Consider the following 17,382-nt stretch of genomic DNA (forward strand, 5'->3'; position numbering starts at 1 on the left):
GACCTTATAAGTGTTTAGCCATGCAACAGTTGATGTTGTTGCACCAAGGATATTGTGCTGGATAATTAAACACTTATAAGGTCCCAAAGGCGAGACCTATTGGCTATGCCAATGCTTGTAGGTTTAAGGTGTGAGCAAAGTTTCCCGTGGGCAGTACCATGCTCTTTTGAGCGATCTGCACACCAGTATGCGGGGATAGCCCCTAGAGATGAGTTTGTCAGTCAAGGTATTGGCTTCCCAAAAATAGTCTTCTTTGAATGAGCAGTTTCTCCTAAAGCGGAGGAATTGAGAGAATGGAAGTGAGTCACGTGGGTCTCGTGGATGGTGTCTTTCATAGCGTTGCAGCGTATTACGTTCAGTGGGTTTTCTATAGAGGCTAGGGAAGAGTTCTCGATCTATGTGGATTTTCAGGTCTAAAAATGCAATTTCCGCCCTGCTCTGTGAAAGAGTGATTTTGAGCTCATTGCAGTTGTTGTTGAGCCAGTCGAGTAATAAAGATAGTGTACCCCCATCACCATGCCAGATTAGAAAGATATTGTCAATGTAGCGTTTCCAGGTGGTTACATTGTCATAAAAAAGATTAGTGGGAGTCAGTATTTTAGTAGTTTCCAGGTTATCCATGTAAAGTATGGAAAAGTTTGGGATAAAAACAGCCCCCATCGATGTTCCTTTGAACTGTTGTTAATATTGGCCATCGAAAGAGAAGAAATTGCATGTAAGTCATATATTTAAGAGTTGTAACATGAATGATGTGGGTACGGCGTGCGGCGTGGTCTAGTGTTGAATGTATTCTTAATCACTGTGAGGCCCTCTGCTTGTGGAATGTTGGTGTATAAAGATTTCACGTCCAGGGTGCATAGAATGTTCGTATTGGGGTTGAAATGGAAATGTTCCACTTGGTTAACCATATCCAAGCCATTCCCAAAAAATCAAAGAGTTTTGGGTACAAAATCTTTTATGAAAAAGTCAACATACTGGCCAAGAGTCTCCAGAATGGAATCACATCCTGAGACGATTGGACGTCCAGGAGTACTCTCAATGCTCTTATAGATTTTTGGAAGAGTATACATGAGTTCTGTGGCATTTAGTACTAAGAAAGAGGAATTTATTCTGGGTTAAGTATCCAATTGTCTTAGCTTCTTCTGTGATACCCAAGATGAGATTTTGAATTTCACATGTAGGATCAGTATGTAACTTCTGAATATGGTCTATGTTAGATAATTGCCTTATGATTTCTTCTTTGTAGGGTTCAATGTCCTGAATCTCAATCCCACCACCTTTGTCTGCTGGTTCTACAGCAGGGCGATTTTATGTCTACTTTAGACTTAAAAGGCGCATATTTCCAAATTCAAATTGCAACACTACAAGCCTTAAACAGAGTTACAGGTAAGTATTGTTCTCTCTCAAGGGACTTTCATAAAAATTCTTAAACACTGAATAGTCTTGCCTAATTTCAGGAGCCCAGTAAACTTTTAAAAGTGAAGAGAAAGAACTTACACAGAAAGCTAAATTAAAAAATGCCTACATCTTTTTTGTTTTTGATGTCTAAAGACTAATTGGTGACAATGTCGAATCGCATTGTAAAGTTAAACATGCTATCGAAAAAACAACAGCTTTTCTGTCCTGAAACATTTCTTTCTTTCATCCTTTTAAAAGCAAAAAAGTAAAGGAAATTGTGGAAGGCACATGCCCTTGTTTAGAGGAAAACTTTATTACTGCCTTTGGACCACCTCAATCCCCGCATGAAGCACAGCGACAGTTAGACTCAGTCCTTTTTTCCTGCTGTGAAAAGATCACAGAACAGAAAGCTCTGCCTTTTCGTCTTTAGTTATTAAATAAAAATGTTTCACTTGACGTCTTTGCCATTTATAGAGGGTTTCAACATTTTTCTCTTGGGAAGAGTGGTTTTTCACTCATGACAGTTTTACTGTGGGTATTAAAGTGTTTTTTCCCCGCATTGTACATTTTGAGCCAACAGCATCTGCAAAAAGCCTTCACTAATTAGTTAGATCTGCATTAGCAAATTCAGAGGTGAGAAGCTAGTGGCTTTGCCAACGCTTCGTTTTATTAGGGCCTTTTTTCCCCATCAACAAACATGCTTTTATTAATGACATACTGGAGCAATACGCTTTAACCCCTGGTACATTTGGGTTGTTGTGTTGCACTCTGACAAGAATTTGCCCTGGCATGTTTCGTTACGTCCCACCTCCTGGCGGATAGCAGTCTGTTTGTTGAAGGCGTACTGTGTACAATACTGGTTCTTAGAGGGGGCTTAGGGTGAGCCTGTGGCTTACCATTATTTGCATTTCTTGTCAATATTATTAATTTGCTGCTTGTTCGCTTTTTTTCTCTTCTTGTTTGTTCCTCTCATTGATCATAGCTTCTTTACTGTCCTTTTGAATGAATACGTGATATCCTTCCATGGCTCCATACAAAGTACCTACTTCTTTTTAAATATATATTCGCTCTCTGTGGTAGTGCATGTACGTTTTTCTCTCGCCCATGTGTTCTGAGCCCCCTTTCACATTAATGCTCCTGCACTCTGTAATGCTCTTTTCATGGCAAGCTCAACCTTCGCTTCTTCCGTCCTCTCCACCTTTTTTTTGTTGAGTCGTTTAAACCTGAATGCCACTACCTAGCTGCTCCCTTGCTCACCATAACCAGTTTTGAGCAACATAAAAGTTGATTATTAAAAAAAAATCTAATTTTTTTATCTGCTATTACAGAGCTCTGAAACTCACCATATCTCACGATATCGCATTCAGAGTCCCAATCATTAGAAGGCACATTACTATTAGGAATTTGCTGCCTTAATAACTGTTATATTTAGTGTCCAGTGGTCAGTCTCAATGCGAGTGAGTAATTTTAAATCCTTTCTATTTAAAACTAAACACCCTCATGTAAATGTATATGTAGTCCCTGATTCATTCCTGTATTACCTACATACTCATATGGCATCCTTGTTTCTAATGTTCCTCCTTTTTTATAAATCTTTATCCTCCAGACGTATTATGTTTTATAACAACAATTCCACTCTAACGTCTTATGTCTAGCTTATCCCATTTCTGTAGGCTATGACAGCTTTTTATATTTACGTATGCACTTCCAAACCACACGTACATAATACAGTGTGTTCAAGATACTTAAACCCAGTGCATATAACCAATTGAGCCAGTAAGCTTAAAACTTTACAAAGTTTGTTGCCAAGAGATCTGTTGTTATCTTTGATTTTGTGATCTTTGACTGATACCTGTCGAAGTATATAATAATAGCAATGTATTTTTTACATTCCACCTTAGCTAGACAGACTCATCGTGAAGTGACAGATTTTATTTTTCTCTACATAGTTATAGAGACCAGATCTGTAGAAGTACGTTTCCAGTAAATGCATAAAATGTTCAAATAGTAATGCACATCATAAGGAAAATAAACTAATGATTTGTTCTCAACTTGTCTTATTTATTCCCTTTACTACTATGTTTTGTGGTATGGTGTTTGTCAAGGGCTCCTTGGCAACCTCATAGATTATGGTGGACAAATAACACCCCTGTCTTATAGTAGGTGCAATACGAACCTAATTATAAATTATGCCATATATATATATCAAATCAAATTTCAAAGCTTTATTCGACAGCATGTCATAAAAGCAATTATTCATCCTCGAACTACACTATAAATACTACAAAGTTAAATACATCATTATTAAAAAGTCATTAAACCATGGTGCTGTCGCTTACAAAGATTAAGAACAATTTATACAAAATGAGTTAAAACAATTCAATTAAACATTTGTTAAAAAAATTGATCGTACATTACTCAATGTGATAAAATTCATTGGCTAGCCACTAGGGACTGTAAGGAGCGGGTGTGTATTGTTCAAGCCCACCCTAGGAATTTTGCAACAGCTATCGCCATGGGGGGTGTGCAATCTGATGCGAGTATTCTTAAAGCCTCTACGAAACTGCGTGTCCCCAGGTTTGTACACAAAGGTTTTATCGACTTACGACGGGGGCTTATATAAAGGGGACATACAAACAGCAAGTGGGGTACATTCTCAATCATCTGTTTACAATAGTGGCACTTGTCGTTGTGGTTTACCGACCATTTATGAATAAAAGCTTTTACTGGAAGAGTCCCAATTGTAAATTGAAAATACAATTTTCTTTCATAGGGCCTTTCTATAATGTCCCAGTAAGACTCACACAATGGTAGGGATTTAATATCAAGAAAACGACCAGTTAGCTCTGTGTTGGATCCAGTACTAAGGGCAGACAACCAAACCATGTTCCAGTACATTTTTTTCAAAGTTATCTTTGACGGGAAACTTGAGGCATTTGAGTCGACCCATAGGTAATCTAGTTCCAACTTAGCCAATAAGCCCCTTATTTCTTTGAGCCACGGGATAGAATGAATGAAATCGATCTGCCCTAGTGATGCCCTTCAGGGCAGTGGCATAGTGAACTAGTTCAGGAGTTGTCATGATCCGTCTCCAATATAATAGGGGACGTAACCGTGCCAAATCCTCTATTTTTTTCCTGCCAAGATCATATACAAGCGGTACAGTGGGGGTACTTTGGGGGACCCCAACTAGACGACGTAGAAACCTATTCTCTGCTAGTTTTAATTGATTCAAGTTGGAAAATCCCCACAATTCCGAACCGTACAAAGAGGCACTTATCACCTTCATATTATATATTTCTAGAGCCGGTGTGATTGGCTTGGTCAGTGAAGCTTTATGTTTAAGGGCTATTACACCCGCCAGCTGATGAAATTTTAAAACGGCCATGTCAATGTGATTTTTCCAGCTCATGTTACTCTTAAGGGATATTCCTAAATACGTGAAAGCCTCAACCTGTTCCAGTGGAATACCATTAAAATTAATTGTGCCTTTGAATGTTTTCCACTGATTCAGGGACATGAACTTGGTTTTGGAGGTGTTTATCTCAAGTCCACGCATCTGGCAGAACTCTCCAAACGCATTTACTGCCTTCTGGAGCCCACTAGGAGTCCGAGAAACTATCAGTGTGTCGTCCGCAAACATGAGAACTGGCACGTGTGCCCCGGCCAATACAGGAGCATCGGTGGGGGAGCGGCTAAGATAGTCTACTATGCCGTTGATGTATAGGGAGAACAGTGTGGGCGCCAGGACACATCCCTGCCGAACACCACGCTCGACAGGGAATGAGTCGGTCATCTCACCCTGTGCCCCCCATCTAATTCTTGCATAGTTGTTCTCATGCAAGCGGACACGTAACGCTAACAGTTCCGGGGCCATCCCTGCTTCAACTAGAACACTCCAAAGTTTGGGACGGGGACCTAAATCTAAAGCTGATTTCAGGTCTACGAACACCGCATAAAGTGTCCCGTTGGTTAAAGTCACATTCCTCCAATAGAGAGCTATGAAAAAAAAGACCTGGTCAACTGAACTAGTACAGGGTCGAAACCCAGCTTGGTAAGGAGACAAAATATCTTTTTCTTCTATCCAAGATTGCAATTTATTTTGCACTAAACTACCTATTATTTTTTGGGCCGAGTCAATAAAACTGATAGGTCTATAATTACTAGGTAGTGATTTGTCACCCTTTTTAAAAACCGGAATTATTTCCGCTCCTTGCCATGAAGTGGGGATTGGCGCACCCCTAGCCACAGAATTGGCTAACGACTCAAAATACTGGCACTAAGATGAACGATCACTTAAAAACACATCGGCAGGGATGCCATCCATTCCAGGGGCTCTGCCCCCTGATACACAGTCTAGCGCTAAACTGACATCTTTATATATATATATTATCTAAAGTGATCTAGCTATAGTCCTGCTGATTATGCTCATCAAAGTATCCTGGGTTTCACTATATATATATATATATATATATATATATATGCTTCAGAATTCAATTTTAGAAACAAAAATGCACAGCACTCCGGAATGAAAGTTCGTTACCTTGTTTTATTCAAACAAACGCGTTGTTGGGTCCGTTTGAATAAAACAAGCTAACAAACTTTCATTCCGGAGTGCTGTGCATTTTTGTTTCTAAAAAATATATATATATATAAAGTCATCTAAAGTGATCTAGCTATAGTCCTGCTGATTATGCTCAAAGTATCCTGGGTTTCACCAGGATTCAACCAAGAGGTTTAGGACATGTTGAAATGGTAGAGATATATAAGGGCAGCACCAGGGTCTCCTATACCTTGGTTACAAAAAGAACTATTAGGCAGTGTGAGAAAACGAAAGGTTCACATATTTGTACTTGGTTCACTTCCTGAAAAATTCCGATGTGAGATAGATAGAATAGCATATATCTAATGGGCTCTTCGATACACCTTCTGTTTACCTCTTCGGGGACAAGGTAGCAAGTGCCAAACTCATGAGAAACACCCCCACTGTATGAAACATGCAATGAGACCACAGGGAATGTTGATCTACCACCTTACTGCATTAATTCCAGTGTGACAAACTAGTAGGGCAGGCCTCTCTTTGCAACTGTTTGCTTAAATAGTATCTTTATAACACCTAGCCTCCTGGCTTTCCAAACTTCAGTCTATTAGATTGGCATTGCCTGTCTGTTTTGCTGTATATGATGAACACCAAAGAGGATCCTTCAGTAGAGAAGAACATTTGATTTTGCTGAATTCTAATCTCCATTGGGGGATATATTCTTTCATTTTATAAACCATCCAGCTTCAAACCTTTAAACCTGGGAAAAAAGAGGAAGATATGGGAACTAGACTGTTGATCAGATTGTCGTACGAAAGTGGACTTGCTAATAAACCGTACTGAGCACTGGTGAACTTTTTGAGTCCTAGGAACAGTGTCTTTTGTTTTTTCTTCTTTTTTTTTTTTAATTGGCTTTGTTTCTCTGCCAAATATGTCCCATAGTCTTAGGTCTAAATTTAGAAGTGTACATGTTTTTTTGTTGTTTTTGTTTTTAAACAAAGACTAAACGTTTAGCCCCTCGCCGCCCTGTTTTCTTTGCACATGGCTGGAGTGATATCGTTGTTTATAAATTCAGAAAAAATGCCCCTGATTTTAAAGAAGAATACAGATAAGTAACCTGTACTTCGTTTATAAACCTCGCACCAAGTTTTTATTCCATCCAAACAGTAGTTCTGGATTAGTCTCCATCCCGGACACCCAGCTGTATTCTCAGTGACAGTCTTGTCAGCAGAATTCTCCAGCATTAACAAACTAATGTCATGCATTCAACAGCACTTCTTTATCTAATGTCTCTACCCCTTGTGTTTGACAGCTCTCTTCTTTGAGAGGTCTCCACTGATATCTGCATGAGTTTTTGTCTTCTGTGGGAACTTCTCTTACTAGTGGGTATCCATCCTAAGAGCTGTGTGTTTCTGCTGGGTCACGCCTAACAGTGTTTCTTCCTATTCAGGTGACTTGCCTAACGTGTAGTTATAAGTCTGATACAGTGGAGCCTTTTTGGGACCTTTCCTTGGAGTTTCCAGAGCGCTATCATAACATCGAGAAGGGGATTTTGCCTATCACATCAACAGAATGCACACTGACAGAAATGTTGGCCAAATTTACTGAAACCGAGGCTCTGGAAGGGAGAATCTACGCGTGTGACCAGTGCAACAGTGAGTGTGGTGAGTGTCCATGCATGGCTTGATTTAGTTACCTTCTTTTGTGCACTTCTGGTTTGGTGCTGCATCTTGTTATACTAATGCGGAGTAATAAATGCACTAGCTACATGGCAAAGGACATATGTGCCAAAAAGAAAATTGTTGATAATTTCAGAGTCTGGTGCGATTGTAGTGGAGTATTCTATTTAGTTGGGTATTTTCTTATTTGTGGTTTTGTTTCGGTGCCCGATGTTTATAAATATGACTCAAAGCATTTAACTCAAATAAAGGAAATGGTCCTATAGCCTCCATTGTAGGATATTATTCTGTACCCAGCCACTTGAAGTTTAATTCCCACTTTTGGTCGGCACTGAATTGATGTCACCCATATTTCTGCACTGGGGTACAGCCGACCGATTCAAACCTTATATACACTTTAGGACTGTCCTGGTTATATCTCGTTCAGGATATATGTTCTCTCCAGCATCTTTTTGTGATGGTTTCTTGTGAAATTTGCGCCATCTATCTCGGTTTTGAAAAAAATGTGACATGTATACCATTGAACGATCGGCTTCATACTTCCGTTATATGGGTATTTTTCATACTTGCTTATATCATCTTGTTTTCGTGCTCTATCCAATGTCTGTCTGATGCTGCATGAAGAAATGGTACCATACATCAGACCATTACATTTTTAAAGACTGCTAGAGTCCCCTTACCCATATTTTCCTATATTTGTTATGTAATAAAATACCACATTATGATGAGATCCACCATTTAAGGTTCCATACTATAATTTTTCAAATATTTGCCCTTTGTCCCTTCTGTTCGTTGCCACTAGGTAATCTTTACTGTTCTTTTCATATACTCTGTAAATGGCTTTACAGTTCTGCTGTGAAGAGGTGACATAGGAACATATAATTAATAGAGAACATGAGAGAACAATACGTATGTGAAGAGACTGATGCCATTGTGATGGATGAGACTGGAAGCTTAGTGTCAGAATAAAATGATTGCATTGCACTGTATTGAAGCAAAGTGTTTTTCAACTCTTTCCAGGAAAACGGCGGAAATCCTCCCCCAAAACACTGCTTCTTAGTGAAGCTAGGAAGCAGTTACTGATCTACAGACTACCTCAGGTCCTCCGGCTGCACCTTAAGAGATTTCGGTGAGCATCATGGGGAGTTGTAGACCATAATTGAGGGGCAGGGGGGGGGGGGGTTGGGGTGGGGGGTGAGGTGCTTGGAGTATATCAGTGTGATATTGGCAACCGTTCAAAGCTGGCATATAAATCTTTTCCTCTGGTTCCGCCAGAAGTCTGTTTTTGGCCTAGTTCCATTACAGACCAAAAGTAGAAGGCAGACCCAAAAAAGTGATGATAGAAGCAAAACAAAGTTTTTAAATTCTTTTCTAACATTTAAGGGTTTCACAGTTCTCCTTCTGTATGTATCATGTAAGATCATCTCACACAAAAATAAGGGGGAGAAGGTAAGACCCATCCTTTCTACCAGATATAGCTTGTTTGAGCAACATAATTCATATCCGTTATGAATCAAGTCGTAATGCCTTTGATTTTGTCAGTTATCGGGCTCTATGGTTGATTGGTTATACGTTTCTGATGGTGTGTTGCAGTCACTCATGACACAAGTGGGGGTGCTCCATTTTGGTTATTCCCTCTTCAGTCACCTAGTTTTGGAATCCTATTAATCCTAGCCCTTGTGACCCATGTTTATTGTTTTAGGTGGTCCGGACGTAATCACAGAGAGAAAATTGGGGTCCATGTCTTCTTTGATCAGGTGTTGAACATGGAACCTTATTGCTGTGGCGAAACCCCTGCTTCCCCCGACAAAGAGACATTTGTTTATGACCTCTCAGCTGTGGTGATGCATCATGGGAAAGGCTTCGGTTCCGGACACTACACTGCATACTGCTACAATACAGAAGGAGGTATGTGCCTGGTTACCAGCAGCAGACTGTTTCTAACCTGCTCTTTTAAAGTGGATTCAATGGAAAATTGTAGCCCTTTTTGTAACTTAGTTTGTGCTCATTGTCGACTCTCACTAATATGTATTAGACTTATTTATTTCAGTCTTTCAGAGAACTTAGGTCATTTTTGGTCCACTGGTGCTCAAGATGCTAGGTGGGTTCATGTGCAGTGTCTCTCAAGGATGCTTGACCAGCTCTTGTGTGCTGTCTCCTACAGAATCTAGGCAAACTTCTGCCTGCGGATTCTCGCAGCCTGGACAAAAAAGGGATAAGTCTTCAAAAGAATGTTGGGGTAACGTTTTTCTCCCTAGATGAGCAACAACAGCTTATGAATTTGTTCTCAAAGAGAAGAAGACCGCATATATGTAGTCATGATTCCATCGAAACAAGGCAGCTTATCTCTACTGTCGCTCTGAGAAGCTTAGCCTCTTTTTCATGTCATGCAATCTCCGATACGCAGTCTGGCCTTTCGTTTATTGTACAGGGATCCTATCATTTGCAGGAAAGGCAATCCCAGCCCCATCCTTATTAACACTTCTCGCATAAAAGGCCACTCCACAGAGTCGAAGGCCTTTTCCATGTCGAGGAATACAACAATTGCCTTTGTATCCTGTTTAACGTGCAGCATAGTGCCTAGTATTGTGAGTATATTATACGTTAGGTTCCTGCTCTGGATGAAACCCGCCTGTTCCGGCGCAACCAGCAGTGGGGCTAGGAGCGCCAGACGGTTTGCCAGCACCTTGGCAAATATTTTTGTGTCCTTATTCAGTGGGGAGAGGGGTTTATACGAGCTACACTCATCAGGCTCCTTACCCGGCTTAAGGATAGTAACCATGAGCGCCTCCCTCATCGACTGCAGCATGCTTCCCTCTACACAAATGTCATCAAACAGCGCCAACAGGTGTGGGAGCAATTGGTCCTGGAACACTTTATAAAAGCCCGTCCGCTCCAGGGGCACTACCCGACCGCATGCCAGCAAGTGCCTCGACTATTTCGTCTTTCTCTATAGGAAGCATTAGGAATTCCCTATGTGTGTTGGTGAGTTTGGGCAGCTCTAAATGTTCCAGGTAATCTAGGATTTCAGCGTCGAGAGCCCCGCTCTGGGAAGAATACAGCTCTGTGTAATAGCGTCTGAACCGCTGAGCTATGTCTGCCTCGTCTGTGAGAACATCTCCCTCTTCCGTTCGTATCTCCGTAACTTGTGGTCTGCCCCTCAACACCCTCGCAAGAACCGAGCTAGGTCTCTCCCCTTCTTGTACTTGCGAGCCTTCGCGTACTTTCCCATATGTTTGATCTCCCTGTCTGCTTCCTCGTGATATTCGGTCAGCAGAGATTTGATATCGTCGTCCGCTGCCGTATCTTGGGCCCTCTGCTGCCGCTCCTCCAACCGTGCTAACTGCCGCTCCAAATCTGCCAATCGTTGCCTAATGGACCTGATAACCCCCGAATGCTTAGACATAGCGATGCCCCTTATATAGACCTTAAATGCCTCCCACACCGATTAAAAGCTGTCTATTGAGCCTATATTGGACTAAAAAAACAAATCTATAGTCTCCGCTAGCTCTCCTCTAAATAGTGGGTCAAGGAGCGAGTAGGGCGGAAATCTCCATGTAAACGGTGGGATCGTTTTCTTGGGGGCAGCCAGCACTAACAATATAGGAGAGTGGTCAGATAAGCGACGCGGAAGGACACTACAATCTCGTACCAGTCCCAGTAAGGAAGAAGACGCCAGCCAATAGTCAATTCGGATGTGTATGTCATGATAGACCTAGTAGTGCGTATAGCCCCCTTGCGCTGCATGTCGCATTCTCCACACGTCCTCTAGGTCCAGACTGGTGATAACGCTATGCAGCGCCTGCGCAGCAGCTGTGGGCCTACGGAGGGCCCGCGGATCTATCTATCGTCGGGTCTAGTACTACGTTAAAATCCCCATTGCACAGGAACTGGGCCGTATTATAATTGCGGGCAATCCGGGGAATCATAGTTCGGGCCATACACGTTAACTAACACAAGGTCTAGCCCTAGAACTTTGCACCTAGAGATTACAAAGCGGCCTGCCGGGTCTCCTCGTAGGAGTTCCAATGTAAATTTCGATTTGGGGTTTACCCAGTTCAACACTCCTCTTGCATGAGACGTAAAGCCCGCTGAGGTTTTGTTCCCCTCCAGGCCCCTACTATGTAACATCCTGCTCGCCTGTGTCAGGTGAGTCTCCTGAAGGAGTGCCACATCCACGTGATGTCTCTGCAAGTAACTCAATACCTTCTTCAGTTTTCGGTAGTTGTTAAGTCCCCGAACGTTCCATGTAAGTACTCTAATCGAGCCTACAGGTCTAGGTGCCTCTGGTTCAGTTGCGCCCGCCTTAGCCATCTAATCTAAATTTCGTGTATACATGCTCATTGAGTGTTTCTGCGTTCTGCTGCATGTTCAAAAACCCCAACAAACCCCCCCAACCACCCGACATCCCTCCGGCGCACTCTTTCCTCTCCGCCCCCCTCCCACAGCAGACCACCCCATACCTGACCGTGCAGAATCCCGCCCCACCCGCCTTCAACTCCCCGAACTGTGGGACTCTCTGGGAGTCATTTGGGTGCATAGCACACAGGGGCAGAGGTTGCTTCACAACCAACCAGAAATGCGTCTACACAATTTACCATACGCCCTCCTCCTTTCCCTCGTTGTGCTGCATCTCGTGCATCAATAAGGATCAAATTGTAAAAACCGCCTCCTCTGCGAAACAGTGATACCCGGAAATTTTCACTTGTGCTCGAACCCCCCCATCCATCCCCAATACACCCCCCAGTGCACTATAATAGGGTATGGGCGCCTCCATGGTGACTGTGCACTCTTAACCGCTTGTGCACGTGCGAAGATCGATCTAAACCATACAATACTCTCGAGGCAGCCATCCGGACTACCGAATCCTCTTAACCGCCCCCCACCTCCGGACAGCGGGTATCAAGTCAATCATTTATAATGTCCCCAAGTCTCATGTCTCACCGCGCACCACTCTCTGTCATCGTGAATCGCAGTAAAGTCACTCCTGCTCATCCAACTGGCTACTCCTCTCCTCGCCTTCCAGTGGTCTAAGCGTGTCCTTGCGATGTTCTCTCGTCCACCCCTTCAACGCTTCCTGTAGGGCCTTCGGGTCTGTGAATCGGTGGGATTTCCCCTGTCGATTGACCCGCAACTTCACAGGGTACAGCATTGCGTAGTCCAGGCCCAAATCTTGCAGCTGCCTTTTAAACGGGGCAAAGTGTTTGCAGGCTTCCTGCATCCTGGCCGTGAAGTCTGGGAAGAGAGAAATCTGAGTCCTCAAACTGCAGCGTCTTCTTGTCTCTAGCAATTCGCAACCCCGAATCCCTGTCCCTGTAATTGAGCAACTTGGCTATTATAGGGCGCGGCGGCGCTCCAGGCCTTGGGCGCTGTCCCAGTGAAAGGTGCGCCCGCTCCACGACAAATATTGGCGAGAATATTCCCTCTCCAAGCAGTGTCACCAACAACTTTTAAACAAACAGCTCCATGTTGCCCGTCGGGGTTGTCTCTGGTAGGCCTTTGATGTGCAGATTGCAGCGACGCGAGCGGGCCTCCAAATCCTCGGTCTTATCTTGCAAGGCCTGCATAAGTTTCCCGAGCTTCTTGTGATCTGTGTCCAGCTCCAGGTGCGCTTCTTCCACCTCTGTGATCCTTCTTTCGGACATATCAAGTCTTTCCGCGTGTTTATCAATCCTCTCTGCCATTCTGTCCATTCTGTAGGTTAGAGCGTCAATTTTCGACCCTAGGGACGTCATGCTGTTCTGTAGGCCCATAGCAAGAAGCAAGGTTCTTATGCCCGTGCCTGCTGCGACTTCATCGCCAGCTTGCGCGTTGTCTCTGTCTGCGCCCGGCGCTTCCTGGGACTTTGAGCGCCGTTGGTCAAAAGACAGTTTGCTCTGAGTCTTATCCCCTTTACCCATGGCACCGGGGGATCCAGACGGGGTGGTTCCTGATGTGATAAAACAAACCACGTGCGTGGCGTACTATGTCCTCCACCAGTGTACACAGGCTAGCGTGGTTCTGGAAGACACCAGGCAAGGTGCTGAGTTCTGCGCAAACGCCTCCTCGTGTCTGTACTGCCTGAAGTGGCCACCTCCAACCAACCGCCACCAAAGGTCACCAGCTTCCAGGCCTACTTCGCATGTCAGCCTCCCCCTCCGCCTTCCCAGCGGTGCTCTCATGCCCCGGACTGGGCCCGTATCATTTGCCGCAATTCACTTACGAGCAGTATGCGGCCACCAGCTCCAGGTCCCTGCTCAGTCAGTATCTCTGCCCGGGTCACCGTCCCTGCAACACACGGGCTCCCAGGGGGCCTACTCACTGCAGCTGCCGCCGCCGACACCCCCACAGGCTCCCCGGCATCAACAACGCTGTTCACTCCACACTTGCCTCAGCTGGACCTCACCACGCTGTAGTCCGCAGTCCAGGGCCGCCTGCTCCACCCGGGACACCGAATCCCTCGACCGCCGCCACAGATGGGGCGCTTCAAACTCTCGTAGGGGGGGGGGGGGAGGGCGCAAAGCCACCCACCGCCCCGGCCACGTCTCTGAGCAGGGCGCACTCTCCTCCGGGCGCCCAGGTACCACCGCCAGAGCCGTCCGCGGCAGCCACCAGCTCCAGCGCGCACGCACAGCGGCGCGGCCCGGCCTCAAGCAGCACGCAAAATCGCGCCTGCAAGGCCCCCCGTTCCACCCCACTGCAGCGGCTGATATCTCCGGTCACGGAACACCAAATGACAGTCGGCAGGCCTCCGCCGGCAGCTCCGTTCTTCCACTAGATCGGGGGTGCCGCAGCCGTAGTTATACCGGGCTTAGATGCAGGATATTGCCGGATATTTAGCACAACCGAACGGAGCTCAAGGCTCAAGCGGCCATCACGGTCGCTGGCAAGCTCCGCTCCCCCCTCCCCCCGATGACAATATTCTATCGCACTGGAAATCCATCTGGCAATTCCACGCTTTGACAAAGGAAAGCCCTTCCTGGGTGCACTGAAGGCGACAAAAAGTTGTGAAGACTTGCGGAAGGGTATAGTCTTTTGTAAATAGAATTTGAGACAGCGCTGGACATCCAGAAAATGGAGAACTCTTTCCGCCGCTGTTGTTGGTTGAGTTAAGAACCGTTTTAGAACCAGAGTCTCATTTAAATGAAAGTCAGTAGGTACCTTTGAAATAAACTTAGGATTAGGTCTGAGAATCTTTCTGTCCATCCATAAATTGCAGGAAAGGGTCTTGAATCGTGAGAGACTGCAATTCTCCCACACTCCTGGCCGGAATGAGTGCGATGAGAAGCTCCACTTTCCACAATAGGAATTTCATATCTGCCCTCTGTATTGGCTTGAAGGGCTGCTTCATTAATTGAGAAAGAACTATATTCAAGTGCCAGAGAGGTCGTGGAGGTTTTATTAGAGGAAAAACTCTGAACAATCCCTTCATGAATTGTTTAATGATTCTTGCAGACCATAGAGACGGTCCTGAGGACGTCCTTCTGTAGTGTGATATTGCAGCTAAATGTACCTTTATAGATGCTTGAGCCAACCCCGACTTAGCCAACATAAAGATGTATGGAATAATCTCATGTGCTGCCAAATTCAGAGGATGAACGTTACATCTTTTCCATTTCATTCTGTAGGTCTTGTTCATGCTATCCGCTCTGGCTTTTGATAGGATGTCTTTGCATTCTTCTGATGTCTTTAGATGTTGAAACTCACAGTGCTCAGGAGCCAGGCTGCTAAGTGTAATAATGCCGGGTCCGGATGGAGCACTTGTCCCTGGGACATCGTCAGAAGCGACGGTATTGGCTGGAGGCGAGTCGGTTGTACCTCCGACAGTAGCAGAAGTTCCAGGAACCAATGCTGCCTGGGCCACCATGGGGCTATCAGGATCATCCTGCACGGCTCCTTCTTGATCTTCATAAGAACTCGTGGCAGGAGGGAGGAAAGTTGTAGGCAAAGACGCCTGACCATGCCTTCAAAAACACATTCCCCCAAGATCCCTGTTGGGGAAGCCAGTTTGCGAAGAACCAGCATTTCCTGATCTCTGCTGTTGCGAAGAGGTCTACTGTCAGTTCCCCCATCTTTGGAAGATGCCGTCTAGAACCCCTTGGTCGATCTCCCACTCGTGGCAGGTGGGTTTGAGCCTGCTTTGACATTCTGGTCCCCTGGGAGATGTTCCGCTGTTATGGATATCTTGTGTTGCAGTGCCCATACCCATATTTTTGGGGCATCTTGAGACGGGGACAGTGATCTTGTTCCTCCCTGTTTGTTTAAGTAGTGCATCGCTGTTGTATTGTCCGTTCTTATTAACACAGCTGACCTTTTTATCCTTGGTAGGAACGCTAGCAATGCCAAGTCGACGGCTCTGAGTTCCAATAAGTTGATGTGCATTTGTTGCTCGTGCAACTTCCAGCGACCGCTGACTTGGAGGTCCTGAAGGAACGCTCCCCATCCTTCTAGGGATGCTTCTGTCGTAACTACCAGTGGGGCTGGCTCTGTAAGGAATGAAAGACTCTGCGAGGCTTCCGCTCTTGGGTCCACCATCTCGCCGCTTGAACCATAATCGGCGTCACCTTGACTATGACTTCGAAGGATCCCTTCGCTTGATGCCATTGTAGATCTCTTCTACGGACGCATCCTTCACCTGCAGCAAGGTACAAGGGGAATGCACAATGACATTGTTTCCAGCAATGACTTGTACTTGCGTACTGAAAGACACTTTCTTTTTGTGAAGTCCTGGAAAAGAGATATAATTCTCAGTTTCCTTTCTTTGGAGGGAAATGCCTTGTTCACCTCTGTGTCTGGTATTGCTCCCAAGAAGGTGATGTTTCTTGTCGGTTGAAGGGATGATTTTTCCTCATTTAAAGTCAGACCTAATCTGGCAAACAACTCCACGCAAGCCTCTGTTGACGATCGGGCTGATGCTGCTGATGGTGCTTTGACCAACCAGTCGTCGAGGTAAGGAAAGACTTGGTGTTTCTGTTTCCTTAGAACAGCCGCCGCTGAAGCTAGGCATTTCGTAAAAATTCTTGGGGCTGATTTCAGGCCGAACAGCAGTACCTTGAATTGGTAATGTTCTCCGGCTACCATGAACCGAAGGTACTGCGTGTGGGAAGGATGGATGGGGATGTGAAAGTACGCATCCTGTAGGGCTAATGTGGTCATACGATCTCCTGGGTCTAAAAGCAGAAGGATGTCTTGAAGAGAGACCATTCTGAAAGATTGCTTCTTGAGATAGGTGTTTTAGGGATCTGAGGTCTAGAACAGGACGTCATTGGAGAAAGTTTTTCTTGACTGGAAAGAATCTGGAGTAAAATCCCCTTCCTTTCTGGGAGTTCGGCACCGGTTCTATTGCTCCCTTTCGGAGCATTGTCCGAATCTCCCGACGCATCTGATGTATGTGCTTGACCTCTTGATGTTTTGGCGGTGTACAAGGGGGCGTTTGTAGAAGTTGGAGAGTGTGGTATTATGTTGAGGACCCATTGGTCGGTAGTTATTTGCTGCCTATTTTGGTGATAATAAGCAATCTTTCCACCCAGGGAACATGTGATGTAAGAGTGAGAGGTGAAGCCGGATCCTGAAGGTTGTCATTGTCGTCGGGTGTTGTCTTTACCCTGACGACCTCTTGTACCTCTAGGAGTAGATTTTGTGTAGCTTCCTGACTGGCGTTGCGTATACTGCTGACGGTAGGGCTGAGATGAGGTAGAGTAAGAAGAATATCTTCCTTGATGGTATCCTGCTCTGTAAGACGATTGGCCTCTACCCTTAGAGCCACGAAAAGGAACTTTCCTAAAT

At 44.8% G+C, this 17,382-nt stretch overlaps 1 protein-coding gene across 2 annotated transcripts in view; it reads left to right on the forward strand.

Moving 5' to 3' along the window:
• Nucleotides 1–17,382, forward strand: part of USP49 (ubiquitin specific peptidase 49) — a 211,536-nt gene that overhangs the window by 182,841 nt on the left and 11,313 nt on the right. For both annotated transcript variants that reach the window (XM_086923524.1, XM_086923525.1), the window contains 3 exons: nt 7,389–7,602; nt 8,638–8,746; nt 9,320–9,525. In XM_086923524.1, coding sequence (XP_086779650.1) covers nt 7,389–7,602; nt 8,638–8,746; nt 9,320–9,525 — 529 coding nt within the window. The remainder of the gene's footprint in view (nt 1–7,388; nt 7,603–8,637; nt 8,747–9,319; nt 9,526–17,382) is intronic.

The sequence above is a fragment of the Lissotriton vulgaris genome, chromosome 5 (genome assembly GCF_964263255.1).
Source record: "Lissotriton vulgaris chromosome 5, aLisVul1.2, whole genome shotgun sequence".
NCBI lineage: Eukaryota > Metazoa > Chordata > Amphibia > Caudata > Salamandridae > Lissotriton > Lissotriton vulgaris.